This window comes from Sceloporus occidentalis, unplaced genomic scaffold (genome assembly GCF_023333645.1).
Source record: "Sceloporus occidentalis isolate IW3139 unplaced genomic scaffold, rSceOcc1.0.p SCAF_5, whole genome shotgun sequence".
In the NCBI taxonomy this organism is placed as follows: domain Eukaryota; kingdom Metazoa; phylum Chordata; class Lepidosauria; order Squamata; family Phrynosomatidae; genus Sceloporus; species Sceloporus occidentalis.
In genome coordinates, this window is record NW_028316985.1 from 187,658,689 (window position 1) to 187,679,990 (window position 21,302).

The 21,302-nt window shown below is 46.5% G+C and overlaps 1 protein-coding gene across 1 annotated transcript in view; it reads right to left on the reverse strand.

The window, feature by feature from the left end:
* Positions 1-21,302, reverse strand: part of EXOC6B (exocyst complex component 6B) — a 249,521-nt gene that overhangs the window by 49,710 nt on the left and 178,509 nt on the right. The window contains exon 20 of the mRNA XM_089526458.1: positions 5,691-5,764. Coding sequence (XP_089382584.1) covers positions 5,691-5,764 — 74 coding nt within the window. The remainder of the gene's footprint in view (positions 1-5,690; positions 5,765-21,302) is intronic.

Consider the following 21,302-nt stretch of genomic DNA (forward strand, 5'->3'; position numbering starts at 1 on the left):
GAGTTCTATTTCCAGTTTTCCTGGACTAACCATGAGCTCAGAGGCTCCTCATGTTCAGAAGGTGCATGCCTATGTGTGCACATATGTATGTGCACATGTGTGTGTTAAGGTTCCTAGATCTCAGGGCCTGGCCCCTCTTCTCTAGTTCACAATGTAAGGGGGAGGAATCTCAGAGTGAGAGCACCACCTTGAAAGCGAACTGTCTATCTATTTTCTAGACCTGGTGATTCCTATTTGAATGGCCAACTGTGCAGCCGTGGCTGATGCTTAAGTCCCTTATGTAGTGACATTGCCAGGGTCTGCCTCATATGATATCACGGGGGGGGGGGGGGGTCATCCCTAGGCCTAAAGTTTTGCCCCAGAAATCCCAGGGGCCGGGAGAGTCCTGAGTTGGCAAAGCTCGTGTGTGTGGTTGTCCGGTTTTGCTCCCCATTCAGGAAAGGTAGTTTCACCAACGTTGCAGGAGTTGGGTGAATGCTGACTTCCACTTGAGCATCCCCAAATTTGCCTTGTATGGGTGGGAGAACAAGGCCATACCCTGATGCCATCTGGCCATCAAGGTGTTGCGGGTAGAGGCCACGAGACCACCTCCTTGAAGCTCTTCCTAGCCTTCTTTCTGTGGCCTCTGGCTACTTACAATGGTCACAAGCATGACTCAGAACATATTTCTAAGCTTCCTAGGTTTAAAATGTCCTGGGGGAGAATGGCAAATTCGTCCCCTATGCCCTCTAGGAGCATTGGGGAGGCAAAAAGAAAAAAAGCCAATTGCTTTGAACTGGCCAGAGTGGCCTTTGTGGACCAGTTCTTCTGGCAAAACATAAAGAGAAGGGGGCACAGCTAAGGATTCGTCTGCCCTCCAAGAGTTCCCTTCGGGGCTCAAGGGGTAAATGGCCAGCCCTTCCAACTCTTCTCTGGGCTCAGCACCACCTCCGTAATGGAGCAGGCCATGTGGTCCCTATCCATACCAAAGGCTAGCATCTTCTCTTTGCTTTTTGCTTCTGGAGACACTTCCTGGGGAGACTGGGGGCTGCAGTCTGAAAGTTGCCCAGATTTGTCCCCACCTGAATGACTCTCAGACGAGGGGTGTCCACAATAAGGTTCAGAGGAAGACCTTCTAGTTGGGACCATGGGCACATCTAACACACAAACACAAAAAACACCCTCCTCCCGTCTTCTTCTTCCTAAATATTATCTCACGTAAGGCAACAGGCCCGCTTGTGAAGGGAAGGGCAGAAGGGTTTGTGGCTTCCACTGAAAATCCAGCCCTCTCCCGTGGTACATTGAGCTCTTGTGGCTCTGCCAAAGTATCACTGGCAGCCTAGGGTTCATGTTGGATTTAGAGCCTTAGCCGTTTCTCCCGCTGCTTTTGAGGGATTAAGCCAGTCTTAATTCTGCCTTAAGCACAGCCTTTGAGGGAGAGCAATTATGTTATCAGCACACATCAAAGGCCGCGTCCAATCCAGTCCATTAGCCAGACTCCTGGAAATCCCTCTCCTCCTCTCCTGGACTGGGATGGGGAAGCAAAGGTGTGCCAAGGAGATGGAGAAGCTGGAGGGGACCCAGGTGGAGCCATCCAGGATTCGTTCACGTCGGGGTGCAGACCAAAGGCACCCTATCCTCCCCTCCTCAAGACCTCAAGATTTCATTTCAGCAATGAAATCCTGGCTCGGATCATTCATTCCGGAGGCACAAAGTAATTAATTCTGTGCTCACAGAATGATAGGGCAGGTGCACAATGTGGCCTTTGAGAGCCCAGTATGCAAAGAGGTTTTCTAGCACCTTTCAGATGCATTGGGTGGAGTGGAAAGCCCAGGGACAGACCGATATAGCCATCTGTGTGTGAGAATGTCCATAAGAATGCCAAACTTTGTGGGTGTGGAGATGAGACAACAAGCTCAGTTTCAATGATGGTCAACGGCAAAGAAAATGCAGAGATATAGGATGGGAGACACCTGGCTTAAGACCTACACGTGGGAAGGGGATCTAGGAGTCCAGGTAGACCACAAGTTGAACATTGGTCAACAGGGCAAAGTGACATAGCATGGGAAGAACACACACTATCTGGGAAAGGACAGGATGAAAACGCAGGTGGAATTCAAAGAAACTTAACAAAATCGAGACAAAGAGACTTTTGCCTTCCTGCTGTAAGATTGGCACAAACCAGGCTCTGGTTGTGAAGCATCCTCAGGGCTAATATAGATAAGCAGGTTCAGAACAACCCCACTGGCCTGTTTTTGTCCTGATGGCCTCTGATAGTCTCTTCGATCCATAGGTTTTGCAATGCTTACCTATAACTTTAATTCAACCAAGGGCCAGACTATACCACACTCGCAAAATTCATTATTTATGTATTCAAGGCATGCGTTTCTCACCTCTTGACTCACCAGGGTTCCCGGGGGGATACACAATTAATACCAACACATTCAGAACATAAAATAATAACAAATAAGCAAATGCCAATCACAAACAGTCCTCTTTAAAAACCAGTTCTAAACCCAGAAAAACAAGTTAAAAAACAGCCACAGCAGAGCCTCCAAATGTGGACAGCCAACGGCCACATGAAGCAGCACATTCTCTGATGTCCAGCTGGGCATTTTCTCTCCCAGGTTCTCATGTTCTGGGAGATTCAGGAAACCAAACATAAGTACACCTGGGAAACACTCCTGACATCTTAAAAGAAAAGAGAAATCCCTACACAACGGGTGGTAGATCAGAAACATGTTGGCAGGCACATGGGCTGTATTAAAGGGCGCACAATGCTCTTGTGAAAAAAAGAAAATGCAGTCCCACCAATGGGAGTCAACATTGTGGGAGAAACCCAGCTTGAGTCCCATTGTGGGAGAAAGGCAGGATATAAATAATAAAACAAAATGAAATAAAGGCGTAGAATCATAGAATCCTAATGTTGGAAAAGTCCACAAAGGCCATCCAATCCAACCCTCTTCTGCCAAGTGAGGCTTCCCAGTCCCAGGATGAACATCTTCAACTATTTAATCCTTGCATGTGGGGATAAACAACTGAAGCACTTTTCTCCCTACTCCAGGATGTGTGTGTGTGTGTGTGTGTGTGTGTGTGTGTGTGTGTATAGAAAGATGGATGGATGGATAGATGAGAGAGAGAGAAAGACAGAGAGATTCCTTTGCGGATACAACAACAATTATCTCCACACCAGGAACATCCCAAAGTGTTGTGGAGGAATTAATATGAACACAGGTTTTTACTGTTGTTATTATTACTACTGACCCCTTCTGCCCCATTCTATACACTAAAAAAAAACAAGTTTAAAGCACAGGAAACACAGTTATCTGTGCAGGAAACCCATTTTCTGTGTAGAAAACAGGTTGGCTGGTTTGTTTTTAAAAAAACAACCACAGAAAAGCACATGTGTTTTTCTCTGCAGAGTAGTTCCTCTGCAATACTTCAGGATGGGGAATATCAGGAGAAAAAGGCAAAACTCTGGCTGATCTATTACTCTTCTGGACAGCGTGTCCCAGTTGCTGGGAAACCCATTTTCTGACCCAGGAATGAATAATTACATATATTCTTTCCCTACCCAACCCAATGCATTAACTCTCCGGGTGCGTTCCTCTCTGCATCTTGCATGAGCATCTCCAACCGACTTAGAAAAGCCTGAAAGTCATAAGGCCCCACCACAAGCATTGCCCAAACCTTTCCAGGAAGAAGTGGGGGCCATGTCGTCTCCCAGGAGTCCTCAGGGGGCCTGTTGTTTTCCTCCTCTTCACCTATTGGGCAGCTCATAACGCAACTGTTTTTTGACAATTGTATACACAGTGGATGGTCCTGCCAGGAGCCCTCCAGCTCTACCAGAGTGGGCAGAGGCACACAGGTTGGAAATGCCACATAGCTGTCCAAAAGTGTACTTTAAACTTTAACCCTGGTGGCGCAGTGGTTAAATGCCTGTACTGCAGCCATTCACTCAAAACCAAAGGTTGCGAGTTCAAGACCAGCAAAAGGGCCCAAGCTCGACTCAGGCTTGCATCCTTCCGAGGAGGGAGCTAAAATGAGTACCCAGACTGTTGGGGGCAAATTAGCTTACTTGCTAATTAGCTTACTTGCTGTTCACCGGAATAGCGGTATATAAATAAAACAAATTATTAAAATTATTATTAAAGTCAATCAAGACAGAGGGTACACCAGAGAGACTCTTGCCCTGCATGGAAATATCTCGCCTTGAGCGTTTGGGAAAGGATGGTCCAGGGCCGACGAATAAAAGCAAGCACACATCAAAGTGGCATCTTCTGAGAGATGAAAGATTTGAGGTAGAAGATCAGCAGGAGCAGAGAGTCCAGCCAAGAGAGTTGTGCATTCAATCTAGAACTAACCCACAGTGGATGTGGCAAGTGCCCATCTGGGAATGGCTTTGCAAAAAGACCACACCAGCACAAGAGATATCAGGCCTACTGGCTGGTTGTTTTGAGAAAGAAACTCCAGGATCCATGGAAGAAAGCTGACCATGAGGCCACCTGGACTTTCACAAGACTCGCCACTGCCATACTTGGTGGCATCTGACCAGTCATCGTCCCAGGCTCCATGTGCCCCCAGTTGAAGCCATGATGTTAGTTAGCATCAGCATTTGCCCTTCCTACTCAAAGCAGTGCCCTTCTCTCCTTCTCTTGCATTCAGAATCGTGTTGTGAAAGAATGGAAACCAGGCAAGAAGGATGTGGCTTGAGATCTCAGGTCCTCAGCACCACACACTTCTAGGACGGGGCATTCTGGGACGGCCAACGGGTCTGACTGAGAAGACCCTGGCACAGAATGGTTTGGTCAGGTGGGAGCGGATCAGAGGCTGAAGGACTCACTGAAGGTTACAGAAGCACCCTGAGATCCAGAGGCGGCCCTTCAAAACGCGAGCCTACGGCAGCCTTGGAAACCAAGGGCACTGCATCATCATGGCAGCTGAGACAAAGCGCGGTGCCTTTTGTGGACAAAGACCGTTCTGATGGGAAAGGGCATCAGTCAGTGCCTCTTGCTGCATTCAGACCTCCATCCATCTTCGGTGCCAAGAGATGACAGACCCCCACCAGCATCTCCATGCCCCACACACAGATTGGCATCTCATCCGCCCCAGGTTCTTTCAGAAACAAATGGCTGGATGGAGAACGGCCTCTTTCTTGCCGAAGGGAGCTTGCCAAGCCCCAGGGATGCCCCACTCCCCAGCGCCGTCAACAAGTGGAGGACCCTTTAGTCACCCTCTTGATGAAGAGATGCTTTAGAATTAGGGAGTTGGTGGTGGTGAGAGAGAAATAGCGCATACCCCAGACCACATACCATTTCCTGGACACAGACACATGCCCACCCCTTCCTTCCACCCACTGGAATGCAAATCCCTTCCATTGGCATTATGTGCCAACATGAAGCCATCCCGGCGTGAGCAGCCTTTGCACTAGCACTCCTTCTGCTAGAGGCCCTGCTGGGCGATCGTGTCCCTACCATCTCTCCTCCGCAATGGCAGAGTCCAGCCATTGCACCATCCATGACCCGGGGCATCAGTGATGCTTTTCTGCCCAGGGCCACCCTGACACCAGATCAACATCTCTTGGTTCTTTTGGCGCAAAGGGTCCGGATTGTGACGCCGACCAGCGCGGGCCCCCTCCTCTCCTGAAGACCTGATGGTCCTCAGCTACACATCTTAACAGAAACACAAAAAACAAGAAGACAAAGACGTACTTGTCTCAAGTCGATGAAGGCCAACTGCAGCGTGTCCCCTTGGAACCCAGGCACCGGCCCGGATCTGGCAAACTCTGTGGGAAAGAAGAGAAGATGAAAAGCGCTTTTAACTCACCATGGACAGGGAGATTGGCAGACGGATGACAGCGGAGACAACGGAGGCCGGGGGGGAGGAGGACCACGCTTCTAAGGAGTCAGGTCGGCCCCCCTCCGCGCTTTTTGTTCGTCCTTCAAAATTTGTGTCATCAAAACACCATTAATCCCACCATCCTGACAGCAAGGAAACTGTACTAATTCGACCCGAAATTTATTCCCATGAGCCTCACTGGGCTGCAGAGTATTTGTTTTGTCAATGAACAAACAATTTGCAAAGAAGAAAAGCATGGGGGGCGGAGGGAAGGTGGGGGACCGAGGGGGTCAATGGAAAAAACCTTTCCTCCCAACACAATAACATCTTCAGTTGTGAAACCCTTTTCAGTTCCGAAAGCTATTTATATTTGGGGGCGCTCACGGAATTTTCTAATTTCATGCCTGTCAACACAATCCATGCCCATTTGTCAAAAATTAAACCGGCCAAGGGCTCCATTGATTATGCCAAAGCAGCATAACTCATTGAAGTGATACGATATCAGTGTAGAAGGGCCAGAAGTTGGGAAGAGCCACCACCGTGGTCCAGAATATCAATTCATTTGAAAAGCGGCCATTTGACTAATGCTCAACAGAGAGGAACATCAAGGATGAGGTGAACCTTCCCACTTCTGCACCCAAGGCTTTATGTTTAAAGCAGTAACTTGGAGCGTGCTTCTTTAAACATAGCTTCACATACAATGCAGGACAGAACAAGAAGGCCTGTCTGTTCTTGGGTATGTTGAAAGCCAGCATGAGCATCCCAGCTTACCTTGCGTAGCTGGAGCAGACCACAAAACCTTTAAAGACAAGCAAGGCTGGAACATCATGGAAAAGTCAAATCCAATTTCCCTAAGTGCCTATCAACTTTTTTCCTTTCTTTGTTTTGGTTGATGCCATTTCTCAGAGCATCTAACTGGGTCACGATGCTAGAAGAACACACCCAAAGCTGGATCAAGCATTGCATCACCTTAACTAGGCTTCACAATGTTGTGCTCTTGCATCCTCTAGGACAGTGGTCCGCAAACTGTGCCCTTTAAGAAATTCTGGACCTTAGCTCCTAGAAGCCTCAGCCATGTTGGCCAATAGTCTGGGATGCTGGGAGCTGAAATCCCTTAAAGAGCACAGTTTGGGGACCACTGCTCTAGGACTTTGCAAAAAGGAAAAATGCTTGGGGCACCTTTCTGTGTCAAAAGACAAACTAATTGGTGCTGGAACAGATCAAACCAGAAATCCACCTGAAAGCCAAGATGATGAAACAGGCTGTCGTACTTTGGCTACTTCATGCGAAGGCATGTATCATTGGAAAAGACAGTAATGCTAGGAAAGTTGAGGATAGCAGAAAGAGAGGAAGACTATATGCCAGATGAATGATAGACTATTAATGAGGTCAGAGGCCTGAATTTGCAGTGAAGGATACGAGGGCTTAGAGATGTCCCATCCCCGAGGGCACCATGAGTCAGGGTCAACAACAACAAACCTTTCTCTGACCAGCTTTGCTTTATTGGTGCCCCAAGTGAATATCTGAGATACTTGTGTTGTCAGGCCAACCTTGGCTACGCCACACCAGACAGCGAATGCCAAAAGCCAGGGAGGCTGAGAAAGAGTGACCCATTACAGAGGGGAGGCAGTCACAGATGGGCACCTTCTGCCCCCACCCAGCAACTGGCACTGGTGAGCTCTTGGCAACTGGGGGGCTGGTTGGACAGGGGAGAAGCCAACCCAAGTTGAGTGGTTTTCCAGTCTTTCCAACCCCTTTTGTTGTTGTTGTTGTTGTTGTCCACCCTCAAGTCAATCTGGACCCATGGTGACCCTGTAGATGAGACATCTCCAAGACTCCTTCTGCTCCACTGCTCTGCTCAGGTCCATCAAATTCATACCCATGGCCTCCTTAATAGAGTCCATCCATCTAACATGGGGGCTTCCTGTCTTTCTGCTTCCCTCCACCTTTTCCAGCATTATTGTTTTTTTCCGGTGAGTTGTGCCTTTGCACGATGTGTCTAAAGTACGACAGTCAATCCTTGTCATCTTGGCTTCTAGGGATATTTCTGGCTTGATCTGCTCTAGGATCCATTTGTTTGACTTCTTGGCTGTCCATGGGAACCTCAGCACTCTTCTCCAGCCCCACATCACAGATGAATTCATTCTCTTCCTGTCTGCTTTCTTAACTGTCCAGCTCTCACATCCATCCATGGTGACAGGGAATACGATGGCTTGTACGATTCTAACTTTTGTGCTCAGTTGTATGTCTTTACATTTTAGGATATTTTCTAGTTCTCTCACAGCTGCCCTCTCCATTCTTAGTCTTCTTATGATTTTTGGACCGCAGTCCCCACTCCAATCCCTTATCTGGGGCCAGTTAATGCAAGTCTTTTGGGCTGAAACTCCCTTCCTTAAGGTTTACAGTCAGGTCCATAATGGAAGGGTACATGAAGACAGCATACTTGGGGTCTGGGCTACATACCGAGAGGAGGCTTAGTCTTAAGGCTTTCTATAAGAAAAACTGAGTCCAGGTCTCCAACCTAAATGTTTCAATTGGCTGCAGCCATTCACCAAACCCACCTGACAGCGGGGCGAGCGCCTTTGTTCATTACTTTGCCACTTATAACAAACACAAACCCTTCCCTTGCTGGCTCAAACCCCCTTTTTCAGTATTCACTGTATACCCCACAATGGATTTAAGTAGACATTTCATTTAGTCTTCTAACAGTCAGTATTTCCAAATACATTCTGGTTTCCAGAGCACACCAGAAAGAGTTGGACGCAATGGTCAGATGGCTTAATTAGCTTCTTGGAAACAACGCTAAGTGAGACGAACCACCCCCCACTGCGCTATGGCCTGGACACACACTGCTTCGTGCGCCGATCAGTTTGCTCCAAAGTCGTCTAACCATCTTAATTTGGTTCCCCACATGGGCACCGTCTACCGGAGGCAATCGTGTTTCCCATCTTCACAGCAGTCCACTGGCTAATTAGACTAGCTGCCCAGGCCCCAGGAACACTCTCAAATCCTACAAGGAAAGGTCAAGGGAGCTGGGCATGTTCAGCTTGGCAAAGAGAAGACTGAGGGCTGGCATGACTCAGGGGTTGCCACACAGAGGAGGGGGCAACTCAGTTCTCCATTGCCCCAGAGGGCAGAACTAGGTCTAATGGTTTTATGTTGAAAAAGGAAATAAGTTAGGTAATGGTAAAGTAATATATTCTATAACAAGGAGCGTGTCCAGAGGAAGGCAACCAAAATGCTAAAGGGTCTGGAAACCATGCCTTAGGAGGAGAGTCTTAGGGAGTCTTAGTTTAGCCTCGAGAAGAGGAGGTTAAGAGGTGATATGATAGCCCTGATTAAATATTTGAAGGGATATCATATTGAGGAGGGAGCAAGCTTGTTTTCTGCTGCTCCAGAGAATAGGACCCGGAGCAATGGATGCAAGCTTCAGGAAAAGAGATTCCACCTCAACATTAGGAGGAACTTCCTGACAGTAAAGGCTGTTCGACAGTGGAACACACTCCTTCCTCGGAGTGTAGTGGAGTCTCCCTCCTTGGAGGTCTTCAAATGGAGGCTGGATGGCCATCTGTCGGGGATGCTTTGATTTGGATTTCCTGCATGGCAGGGGGTTGGACTGGATGGCCCTTGTGGTCTCTTCCAACTCTATGATTCTATGATTCTAGGAACACACTCCCTCAATGGAAAGTGGTGGAGTCTCCTTCTTTGGAGGTCTTTAAGCAGAGGCTGGATGGCCATCTGTCAGGGATGCTTTGATTGGGAGTTCCTGCATGGAAGAATGGGGTTGGACTGGATGGCCCTTGGGGTCTCTTCCAGCTCTAGGATTCCATGATTCTATGATCCATCCAGGAAGAAGAAGGAGCACCTGATCTTTGTGATGGGGTTGTAGGTTGAGTCCCTCTCCAAGTTGAGGAAGGGATTCAGGGCACAGGGCTGTAAAGAGGGACCCTTCTCTTCCTCAGAGATCTGCTAACAGTCGGTGTAGACTACAGTGGAGGGATCTTTGGGCTTCTAAAAGTTGCTGGACTCCATTCCAAGCAGCATGGCCAAAGGTGGAGGTGACACTGCACCTGCTGGGCCCAGCTACCTGGCTTGCGTGAGGTGCGCTTCCTGAACCATTTATGATCCTCTCCATTGCTGCAGACGGACAGAGAGTTTAAGAAGGAAGGGCAGCCTGATGAAGCTGAGCCAAGTCACACCAGTGGTTCAGCCCAAACCTTTGTAACCTGTCTGGGAAGATTTTTTATCTAGCCATGGCCAAGTCATGCGGAGTGGCAGCATTGCCACATGATAGCAAGCTCTCCTCCATCTGATACATAGGAATGGGACAGTGCAGCCCTGATCAGTCATAAAATCATAGACTTGGAAGGGGCATCATAGAATCAATGAAGGACCTCAAGCTGGAGCATCCCCAGCAGGGAGCTGTCCAGCCTCTTTTTGAAGATGTCCAGAGAAGGAGACCTCACCAGCTCTCCAGGCAATTGATTCCATTGCAGAACCACTCTCACTGTCAAGACGGTCCTCCTAACATTCAATCGAAATCTACCCTCCTGTAACTTAAAACCATTAGTCAACAACAAAAAAGGATATTGTACCTAACTGAGTATAAACTAGGAAGGACTATGTATCAGACTGTTTTGGTACATAGGAGAGAGGTCAGTGAATTCTTTGGATGATGTTTATTCCACATACTGTTTGTTCTAGTAGTGGATGCTTATTGATCCCCAAGCCACTGAGGAAGACCATAGGTCAAAACATGCCTGGCTGGTGATCATTTGAGACTAGATTCACAGAACTTCTGCCGAGAGATACATCGGAGCACTTCTCCAGGACTATCCAGCCTTTGCTAATTTTTGCTAATTTAGTTGGTGTTATGTGCCATCTGTAAAAGAGTTTATAGTAGTTTTCTATCAAGAAATTACCTTTAGTAAATTTTAAATTGTGTTTCCAAACTTTTCCCCAACTTAATAAGCCTGTGTTTTTGATCCTGCCTGTTTGGCACCTCTGGTTCTGCCCACCACTGGAATGTGGGTCCCGAGAACTCATGTGGAACTGAATGTGGCCCCCAGGCTCCCAGAGGCTCCCCAGGCTTGGCCCAGGGCATCCATCTTGTCCTGGCAAAGCCTCATGGTGCCACAGGCTTATTGAATATGTCAGACACATCTGTTGACAGCCCAAGAGTCATACGCCAAACACGAGTAGGCAGATTACGGACCGAGGGCAAGGGACGGTGCGGGATGCCTGCTCTCCAATTCCAACCACCAGCTAGGCTAGGTGGGCACTGCCAGTTCCTCCCGTCCAGCCTCCTCTGCCAGGTGCTGGTACAATTAGCGGGCCCAGCAACCCGCGTGGCATTGCCCAGGAAACCACTTGATCCCTTTCTCCGTAACTGAGGCGAGATGGGGCCAGCCACCTACAGCATGGCCCCTTGAGCGGAAAATCGCCAGAGAATGGAGCCGCTCTGGGTACAAAGCCCTCGGGCAGGGCAAAGGGCCGGAGGACCGGTGTTCGGGCCAAAGAACTAATGTCTTTGCAAGGCCTACAGGCAGGGGCCACCCATCCGGGGCGGGTTATGGCGGGACTCTCGCCCCTTTCCCAAAAAATTATCCCAAAGGCAAGGAATGTGCTAAGCCTTTCACAAAGGACAAGGAACAGGGGGGGAAAGAGAGCTGAATAGAATGCGGGGGGAGACAAGGCGAAAGACCCGCATGGGTTGATTATACGCCATGGATGCTTTTTCTTTCATAGGCTATAAAGCAGAAACAAGACATATACAGAGAGAGAATGAGCCCTGTGTGTTCCTCGCTGAAAAAGAGGGCATGGGTGGGGGGACCCACTGCCAACCCCAATTCTTCTCGGTGTCTAGAGGGCACTCTGCTCCTGCCAGTGAGAGTATCTCGTGTTCCTGCCTGGTTTGTGTGGCGGGATGCAGGGGAACACAAGGCATTGTGAGGAGACCACCTGTTCCTCAGGCCACAGACCCTCCTAGTTCATATCTGTGGGGTCCATAAAATGGACAGCATTAAAATAAGAAGTGAAAAGTCTGGTGGCGTTCTCTAGGGTTGCATAGAAGCCCTCTTTTTTTCTCCTACCCAAAAGTCAAGGGGCCAGCCTGAGACATGAGGCCACCTTTCCAAGGAGAAGTGGTAGTGGTGCTGACCCAGAGGTAATGGATGGATGGATGGATGGATGGATGGATGGATGGATGGATGGATGGATGGGCGGAAAGGCTGGCTGGGATGGTTTTATGCATTCCAGAAGGCAACTCTTGGATGCTCCACTCATTTTTGAAAGGCGTGCATTGAAAAGGGATCTCAGAGGAGATGGTGCTGCCCTCCATCAATAGTTCTTCTAGACAGGGTCTACAAGTGTATCACCTGCAACCAAAGGGAGCCTGTGAGCAGCCTGACCCATGAATCCTACAAATCCCATAATTTAGCCTTGACATTCCTGCTCCCAGGTGAGGCTATTAAGAGGTGTGTTGTTTTGTTTTGACTTCAAATGACAGGCAGGCAGGCATGGCTGATGTTACAGGTGGAACACAATGGGGTCCTGAAGCCATCTCATGCCAGCTCCCCAATGGGGTTTCAAGTCAACACCAACTGGTTGAGACCCTCTTCCAAGGTTTTCTTGGAAAGGTTTATTATCCAAAAGAGGTTTGCCCTTGTCTTCTTCTGACTTGCCCTAGGCAATTCATGGCTGAGCAGGGATTCAAATGGTGGTTTGCCAAAATCTAACCCAACACTCCAACCAATCTTGACAAGATTTATTAGTCAGAAGATGTTTGGCACAGCTTTCCTCTGAGGGTGTAACTTGCCCAACATTGCCAAGCATGGATTTGAACTTTGGTCTCTCAGTGCCCTAGTCCAGCACCCAAACCATGACACCAGGCTGCTCTCACTTCCAAATCCACTCCAATTTATGACAACCCTAACATAGGGTTTTCTTAGCGAGATCTTTTCCTCTTGTGGAACCCTGCCATTCAGTGGGTCTCTGAAAGGCATCAAGGGTACCTTGTTTCTGGTGCAAACCCTTCATTTCTTCATCTGGACAGCTCTTGCTGCAAGACACAGCTGAAAAACAAGCCAGAGAAGGGCACTGGAGGTCTGGCATGAAACCAGCCCCAAAGGGGTCTGCAAAGGAGAACAGCCCACGTCAAGTGGGCGCCTTGGGGGGAGCTGGAAAAGTCGGAACAGCTTTGAAAGGATGGTTGGCACAAAAGGAGAAGAGAGCAGTTCTCCCTTCCAGGCGCAGGAACATCCTGTGCTCTTTGCCTGGCACAGCTGGGAAAGCAGTCTCCTCTCTTCTCCTCCTGGGTCCCAGGAGACAGTCCTCTCACTTCAGGAGGGACTAACCCTGTCGCCTAAATGCAAAACTGTGGAGAGGTGCCTTGGGTTTCTCTTCCTGAGACCTGTTTCACAGCTGCTGGTTCTCCCGCAGGCCCGACCCACGTTGTGAAGGTGCAGAGGGTCACTTCTCAGTGTCTGCAAGCAGGGCAAAGCATTTGGATTATTAGCACACCATGGTTCCCACATGCTGTCTAGCCCTGCAGATTTGCTCCCCTTCCTAGAAAGCCTCTGATAAAAAGCATGGATCAGCTTCTGAACTAGGCAATGCTTCTCCCAGGGGGTCTTTGGGTTCAACCCCTATGGACCATCCCATGGACCACCAGCTACCTCCAGCGACGGGGTGGGAGACGAGAAGAGCCCAAAATGCTCCCTTCAGCTCTCTTGATTCACATCAGCATGAGAGCTGAGATCAATTTCCTTGGCCGACAGACCGTACCCAAACAAAACAAGCTCAGTCAGGTGCATTTAAGCAAGCACAATCCAATGCCCTTAAAGTATGCGTAAGCAAAGCTTTATCATCAATCTCTCCTTAATTTTTCTTTCACTCCCAGTATTTTGTTTCCTTCTAAACACTGTCTAAAGAGCGTTGTCTGACAATAGATTAAAGCGGCCATTCAAGAATTCAAGGAAGCAAGCGCTTGACCACGGCCGTCCCAAAAGGAGGAGCCTCTCTTGAGCCGGCAGCATCCCTCTGCAAATGCCTGGCAGAAACTCTGTCTGCATTTGTTCAAACTGGAGCTGAAGAAAGGTGTTCCCGTGTGCCATTTTCAGGTGACATTACAGGCATGTCTCCAACAAACACATAGACCTGCATCTGTGCTCCTACCCTCAATGGTCTTTATTTTCAGGTGTTTTAGCTACTATTATCAGTGTCTGAACTGAGAACCCTGAATGATCTCCTGAGGCTGATCGTAAGACGTCCCTCTTCATCTGTTTGAATCGTTCTATGCCAATAAGTGAACAATGTGATGTGCATCCAGCCCCAAACAGTATCAATAGCTAACTCTGTCCTTTAAAAAAAGCATGCAGGAATGGTTTTTAAGACCTCCAAAATCATATGCAAAATGTAGTTTGGGACTTCTTAAAACTGGAGCAGCATGTGCAAATCATCCCCCGATTTCGGCACTGAACATTTATGCATGTATATCCTTGTACTAAAAACATTTTAATCTTGGACATTTTCTTCCTGGAAACTGAAAATAGCTATACATGCAACTGATTTTATTATTCTTTCTTTCCCTGTGGAAGCCCAAGTTGGAAAAGCAGAAACGGACAGCAGTAAGTTCTTACTTGCTTTTTCTTTCTGTCTGCTACCAAGGATCACTTCATTGGATATAAAATTATTTGATAACTAGGTCTTTTCATTTAACAACCCCCATCTGTTTAGTAAATAAAGGTTTCTTAAAATCTGCATGCCATTTGAGGCTCTTAGAAGCAAAAGCAAATCATCTGTGAAAAGAAGTGCATTTCTCAACTTATTCAGAATCTTAAGCATACAAGGATTTTGATGATGCAAAACTAAAACTGTTATTAATATAAACACACACAAAAAGAAAAAGAATCGGAGCAAAACTGCAACCTTTCTATCTAAGAGTCTTGCCAGTTAAAACTCCCTTGTTCCTGTTTTGGATTCTCAGCCAAATGTCAGTATATAAGGTTAAGAATAAAAAATCTCAAGTCCGTATCTCTATTTGAGAAATCATCCCAAAGACTGGCTGGCTGCAAGCGTGGAAACAAAGACCTGGCTTCTTTCCCTAAACTCAGAAAAAAGCTCTCCCCCTTTTGCTTTATATTTACTTACTAAACAAACAGAAGCAAAGCAATGACTGGTTTTAGATCTGATTCTTGAATTGTTGAAGGAGAAACACAGCTCCAAGTTTTAGTTGAAATACTTCTCAAGCTTATAATTGATCCTCTCTCTCCTTCAGTACTGCCAATACTATGATAAAATGTCCAATGTACTTGGACCATGGAGCTGGCATAATTTATATGAGCAGAAAGGGGTCTTAAAATTTCTGGTGACAAAAATCTTCAAACTTATTATTCTTCAAGTACAAGAGAATCACAGAATCACCGAGTTGGAAGGAGCCCCAAAAGCAGTGGAATCCGGCCCCATTCTGCCGCGCAGGAAGACGCAACAAAAGCAGCCCTGAAATAGGACAATCCAACCTGTTGAGCTTAAAGATCACCAAAACCAAGGCCTGTTACAGACTGCCAAAATAAAGCTGCTTCGAGTCTCTTTGGAGGTATGCTATTTAAATGATGCATGGGTCCTAAGAGTCCGGAGGTCGCGCCAAAGCCACACTCTATTCCTAAGCACTGGAGTGCAGCTTTGGTGCAGCTTCCGGATTCTTAGGATGCATGCATCATTTAAACAGCATACCTCCAAAGAGACCCGAAGCAGCTTTATTTTGGCAGTCTGTAACAGGCCCAAGAGTCCACCACCCTCCAAGGAAGTCTATTCGCTGACAAACAGAAAAGAAATAGTTTTAATTTTTCTTGCCAGTCTGAATATCTTCATTGATCGATGAATGCACAGCATCTGCACATTTATTGACTCCAAGATTATTCCTTTCTCCCACAATGGAATTCAAGGCAGGTTGTCATCATCTTAAAAGATATTGCTCAAACACTGATTACAAAAGTTAAAAAAATAATTGAATATTACTAATATGATACAGTCAAGGAAGTTGGGGACAGTTTTGTTGTTGTCACTGTTGTAACTATCCTGGGTCTTTCTGAGTGTGACTCAGCCAAGGTGGGCTTCCATGACTCAGGAGTTTATCACACGAAGGAAATGGGGAGTTTATCCTGCCAATATCCCGGGGAAATCGCCTAATTACGCGTAATGATTTCACACGAGAAGCACTAACATGCATCTTTTTATTTGGGGGATTTCAGCGACAATGCATTTCCAATATCGCTTTATTTGCGCAATTGCGTGTGATAATCATTTGCGCAATTACCTGCCATTTCTGCTTAATTTGAGGGATGCTTTAAATGCGCTTTAATCTCTCTTTAATGCTGAAATCGGTCCTTAGTGATAAATCGAACCCTGCTCTCCATAGTCCGATGCTCAACCCACTAAACCACACTGGATCTCTAGGGACCACTTACTAGAAATGATTACTAAAATGTAATTGTCCCAGAGGACAGCCTCCACTGGCTTCTCTTCCCAGCTCAGATCACCAAAACCAGTGCTCTTCCTCAGGGATTGTGCCACCACCAGTGACCCAGATCTGGCGGCAGAATGAATTTCCTTCCTTCCAGAAAGGATTCATCATTCAGTCCAGTCACCGAACCCTACATACTGAATTCAACATGATAAAGCGGTCCTCCGGATGATGCTGGAAATACTTGCAAGAGGAACAGGAAGATGAGGAGGAGGCAAGGGGCTCAGATGGAGAGAGCCTTCCTTCTCTTGCCTTCTTTTTCCAAACCATCTTAAAGCCAGCCAAAGGGCCTAAATAATGATCCATAATTCTGAATGTGAAATACTCCAAAATCCCAAATTGTCCACAGAAGTGGCTGAGATGGTGGCACCCTTGTTTTCTGATGTTTTCACAAACCACAAAATTTGCTTTGTGCACAACATTATTTTTACAGTGTGCAAAACTACCTTCAGGCTGGAGGCGTCAGGGGCATGCGAGACGCAAATAAAGCCCATGTTTAGACTTGGGTCCCATCTCCAAGGTATCTACTGTACATACTCGGACTATAAATCCACGTATAAGTTGAGGGCAGGTTTTGGGGCCAAAAGTATGGACTTTGATATGATCCATGGATAAGTCAAAGGTAAAAATTAGGGGCATGCAACAAAGGATCTGAAAGAGGAGGAAGAAAAGGGAAATGATGGCAAAGATCCCGCTCTTGAGTTTTGCAAGGGGATGGCTCCTTTTTAATATGGGTTAAAATATAGTACTCTATATATTGACCTGGGGATAAGTCGACTCAGTTTTTGGGGGTCAATTTTTTGGACTAAAATTTCTAGACTTATACATGAGTATTCACAGTATCTATATTCCACCTTTCTCATTCTTTCTGGTCCCGTAATATGATTTATGGTATTTAAGGACAGGCAAGTGAGCAATAACAGGTACAAGCTTCAGAGGTAAAATAGCAAAATAGGTGAAGCACAGCAAAAATGTAGAAAACTTGACGACAACAAGGAAAGCCTAAACTTTGGAAGTGCTTTTCAGTTTGACTTATGTGTGACGAAAGTAATGAAGATGGAAGAACTGCAAGAGTGGCTTGTTCGTCATTCACTGTTACGTGCGGCGCGCCGCGTTGATCTGCGCTGCCTATTTTGGGTGATTATAAACTTTAATAAAGACATTTTTTTAAATTGACTAAAATGTCTAGACTTCTACATGAGCATTTACAGGAATTGTGTACATGCAAATATCCCAAACTCTGAAAAAGTTTCAGACTTTTGGTTCTGAGCATTTCAGATAAAGGAGACGCGACCCGTTCCCTAATTTAGGCAACGGATGCCACTGGGTCTTGCAATTAAAAGACTGGGTTTGGAAAGTATATGAATACATGGAATCAGAGGATGCAACTACTGAAAAATAATTCGCTGGAAAGATTCAAACAGGATTGGATCCCTTTGATGGATTACTTAAGACAAGAACGGGGTCCAGCTTTTATTTTAGGTTTGGTTTAAGATTAATTTAACTGTTACCACATTAGATACTTGTAATGTATGGCAACAATTATTTCTATATACTTACAGTACTTAATTATTTAGTATTGTAACTGAACTTTCCCTTTCTTCTGTATTTTATACCTTTCGTTCTAGATGTAGAAAGATGAACTAAAGCTGGAAAAGACTAATTTTGCCTTGGAAATAGGACGATGAAGAGCATTTTTTTTTGGGGGGGGGCACAATGAATGTAACTTTTGTATTACATAATATGTAGTAATCCAGCAATTTTTAATGGTTACTTATTTGTTTTTGTTGTATGGTTGTTTTATTTTGTGTTGTGTTGTGTTGTGATATCATATTGTATTCTTCTTATTATTTAATAAAGTTAATTAATAATTTAAAGAAGAACAAAGGAAAGACAGAGAGATTGCAGGCGCTTTGCCCCGTTCTGAAGCTGAACCCGACGCTTAAAACTAGGAGACCATAAAAACTGGAGCTTATAAAGGGAGAGAGAAGGAACGCTGGATACCCAGAGCTCCCCACAGGCTCTTCTTTCTACTACTGTTTTCCCCTTTGAGTAAATACGAGGGTGTTTTTCTTAAAAAGAAAATCCCATGCTAAAGCAAATACGGGAACAGCCAAAGAAAATTTCACTGGCCTAAATTTACCTGAAACCACGTGCCAGAAATTGGACGCGTTCGTCGTGACTCCGGCCAGCTCCGAGTCAACATGAAATCCGGCTCAAAACAAGTTCTCTTTGCCGCAATTAGCTTCTTGTAATCTCACTTCGGTGTTAACCCCAAACCATGCGTACTTCACAATCTGGGCTTCTCTCGAGTTCCCGAAATCTGTTTCCCAGCCTATTCTTTCTCCCAATCCTCCCCAGCCTTTGTCAAACCGTAACAACTTCATCGGCTTTGTTTCGCTGAAACTCAACCCAACTGTTACAAGAGGTCTCAAATCAGAGCGCGCTGCCTGATACGCTTTTATTACGGAATCAATATCCAAATCGCTGGTTTGGAAAGCATTACCCAAACATCCAGCGAAAACTGGATTTAGAAAACCCTGGCCTTGAATTGCACTCCCCTGCTGCCATTTGAAGCCTTTTTGCTTCCAGGAAGAGGTTCCAGATTCTGGCAAATGCTATGGATGCAGTAACCATAATCTTGAATTCCTGTCTTCATGATCAATAAAGCCGATTGCTATAAAAATAAACAGACTTAAATACACAAATACAAAGCTGAGAAATCCTACTGTTTCTGGACTACAGCTCGAAGTACCTCCCAACCGCTGTGGCCATTCTGGATGTTTGGGATCGCAGGAGCCGTTGTCCAAAAAAGAATTCCTTTCCAAGCCCTGAAAACTCGAACGCTTCGAGCAAGAATTCAATACATTTATAGGCCTGGGACCACCACTCCTTAAAACAGGGGTGGGCCACTCTGCGAGATAAAGGGGTCACATTATAGCCCCATCCCAGGGGTCCTTGAAAGGTACACTCTTTCACAAGACACCATTTTGCCCAAAATGTAGCCCCAAACACTTTCTGGGGGGCGGTCGTGTTTTCTATATGGGGTGCAGCTGGTTTTGCATCCTGGGGAGATTTTCTTTAGCAATAGGAAGTGAGCAAAAGTCACATTGGGACCCCAAAACATGGCAAAAATGTCCCCCAAAGGGCACCTGGAGGCAAAAGCTGGTTTTAAAAATGGGTGTCCAGCTGATGGGCTGCACTTTGCCCTCAAAACCTTTTAAATTTATTTAAGCCCACACCATTCGCCGTCCCTGAATGCAAATGCTCTACATCCTGAGGAGCACATCGCTCAGGTATTTATGTATTCTTCAAAAGGTGAAGAGCCTAATCTAGGGTTAAAGTCAGCCAGGAAGATACCTAAAGCATTAAGGAACTTTGCACGCAAGTCCTCCAGCAATTAGTTCCCTTTGGAACGCAGATCTAAAGTTTATTGGAGGATGTAGTTATTTGTACAAACGCTCACCAGATGCTGCCAAGGTGGGTAAAGGGGGACCCTGCGCGCGGCACGAGTTCTGCAGCCCTCAAGGACCCTTCTCTCTCTTTCACACACACACAACACACACACTTCGAAATGTGAACTGCTTCCCCAAAAGGTTCTAAAGGAGTTTATCACATGGCCAGGATCCTGAGCAAAAACGGGATTTAAACTACAAAAGCAGATTGATTTTCTGGCGACATCTGACATTAAACAGGAAGGAAACTGGGGGGGACCCACAAAAGCAAGTTGTTTTTCAGACACATCGGGGTTAATGAGCATTAATGCGACATTAATCCGGACAGAAAATCGACAAAATGCCCTGCTTTTTAATTTTGGAAAACCTTGAAGGAAAAAAGCGGTGCGTTTTGTTGACTTTCTTTCCGGGTTAGTGTTGCGTTAATGCTCATTAACCCCGATGTGTCTGAAAAACAACCTGCTTTTGCAGGGGGGGTTTCTGGGTTTTAAATCCCATTTCTGCCCAGGATTTGGGCACTTTGCCTCCGCGTGATAAACTCCTAAGAGAAGTCTTTCCCATATTAAGTTGGTTGCACAACTCCACAATCACCACTCCTCATTTTTTTTTAAAAAAAATACTGTTTCCCCAAACCTTGGTTGTGTGTGTGTGTGTGTGTGTGTGTGTGTGTGTGTGTGTGTGTTGCTTTTGCCCTATTGGCAGTCTGCATTGCCTTGCACTGCTCCCTGCTGCTTCCACTCTGCTGTCCATTCCTCTCTCCTCCCAAACCAAAGTGGTCCAGCCGCCTTCAAGAGGGGCCAGACATGGACTGGACTTTGCACCCAACGTCTGTCATGCCCTCCAACCCTTCTCACTGCATGGCAAGAGGAAGCCTGAACACTTTTTGGCAAGATGTTCACAGCATCCTTTGCAGCCTGGAATAAATAGTATTCCAATTAGAACAATTGCTATACTCCTATGTCTTCCCCAACAGGAAGAGTCAACATGGCTTCCTTGCCTACTTCAAAGGGAAAAACACAAATGGAATTCAAGTGCAATGAGAGGCAGCAGGAAAAATGCTCAAGGCAACCTGAAGATATCAATAATCTGAAAGGTCATACTCCTGCAGACGGGAAAGAAGATCTTCACAAGACAGTCAACACCAAAAAGACAGAGGAGGGTCCCCATCAGGTCTCCCTAAATAGGGCTGTGGTGCCCAGGAAATCTCCCCTTCCACACATACACTGGAGACAGAGGAGAGTCCCATGCTGTCGCACCCCAGACAGAACCACAGAATCCCAGTCCAGACTCCTTCAGCCATGCAGGAAGACACCATCCAAGCCCTCCCTGGGACAGATGGCCATCCAGCCCCTGCTTAAAGACCTCCAAAGAAGGAGATGCCTCCACCCTCCCAGGAAGCGTCTTCCACTATCAAACAGCCCTTACTGTCAGGAAGTGCTTCCTAATGGTTAGCTGGAATCTCTTTTCCTGAAGCTTGCATCCATTGCTTCAGGTCCTATTCTCTGAAG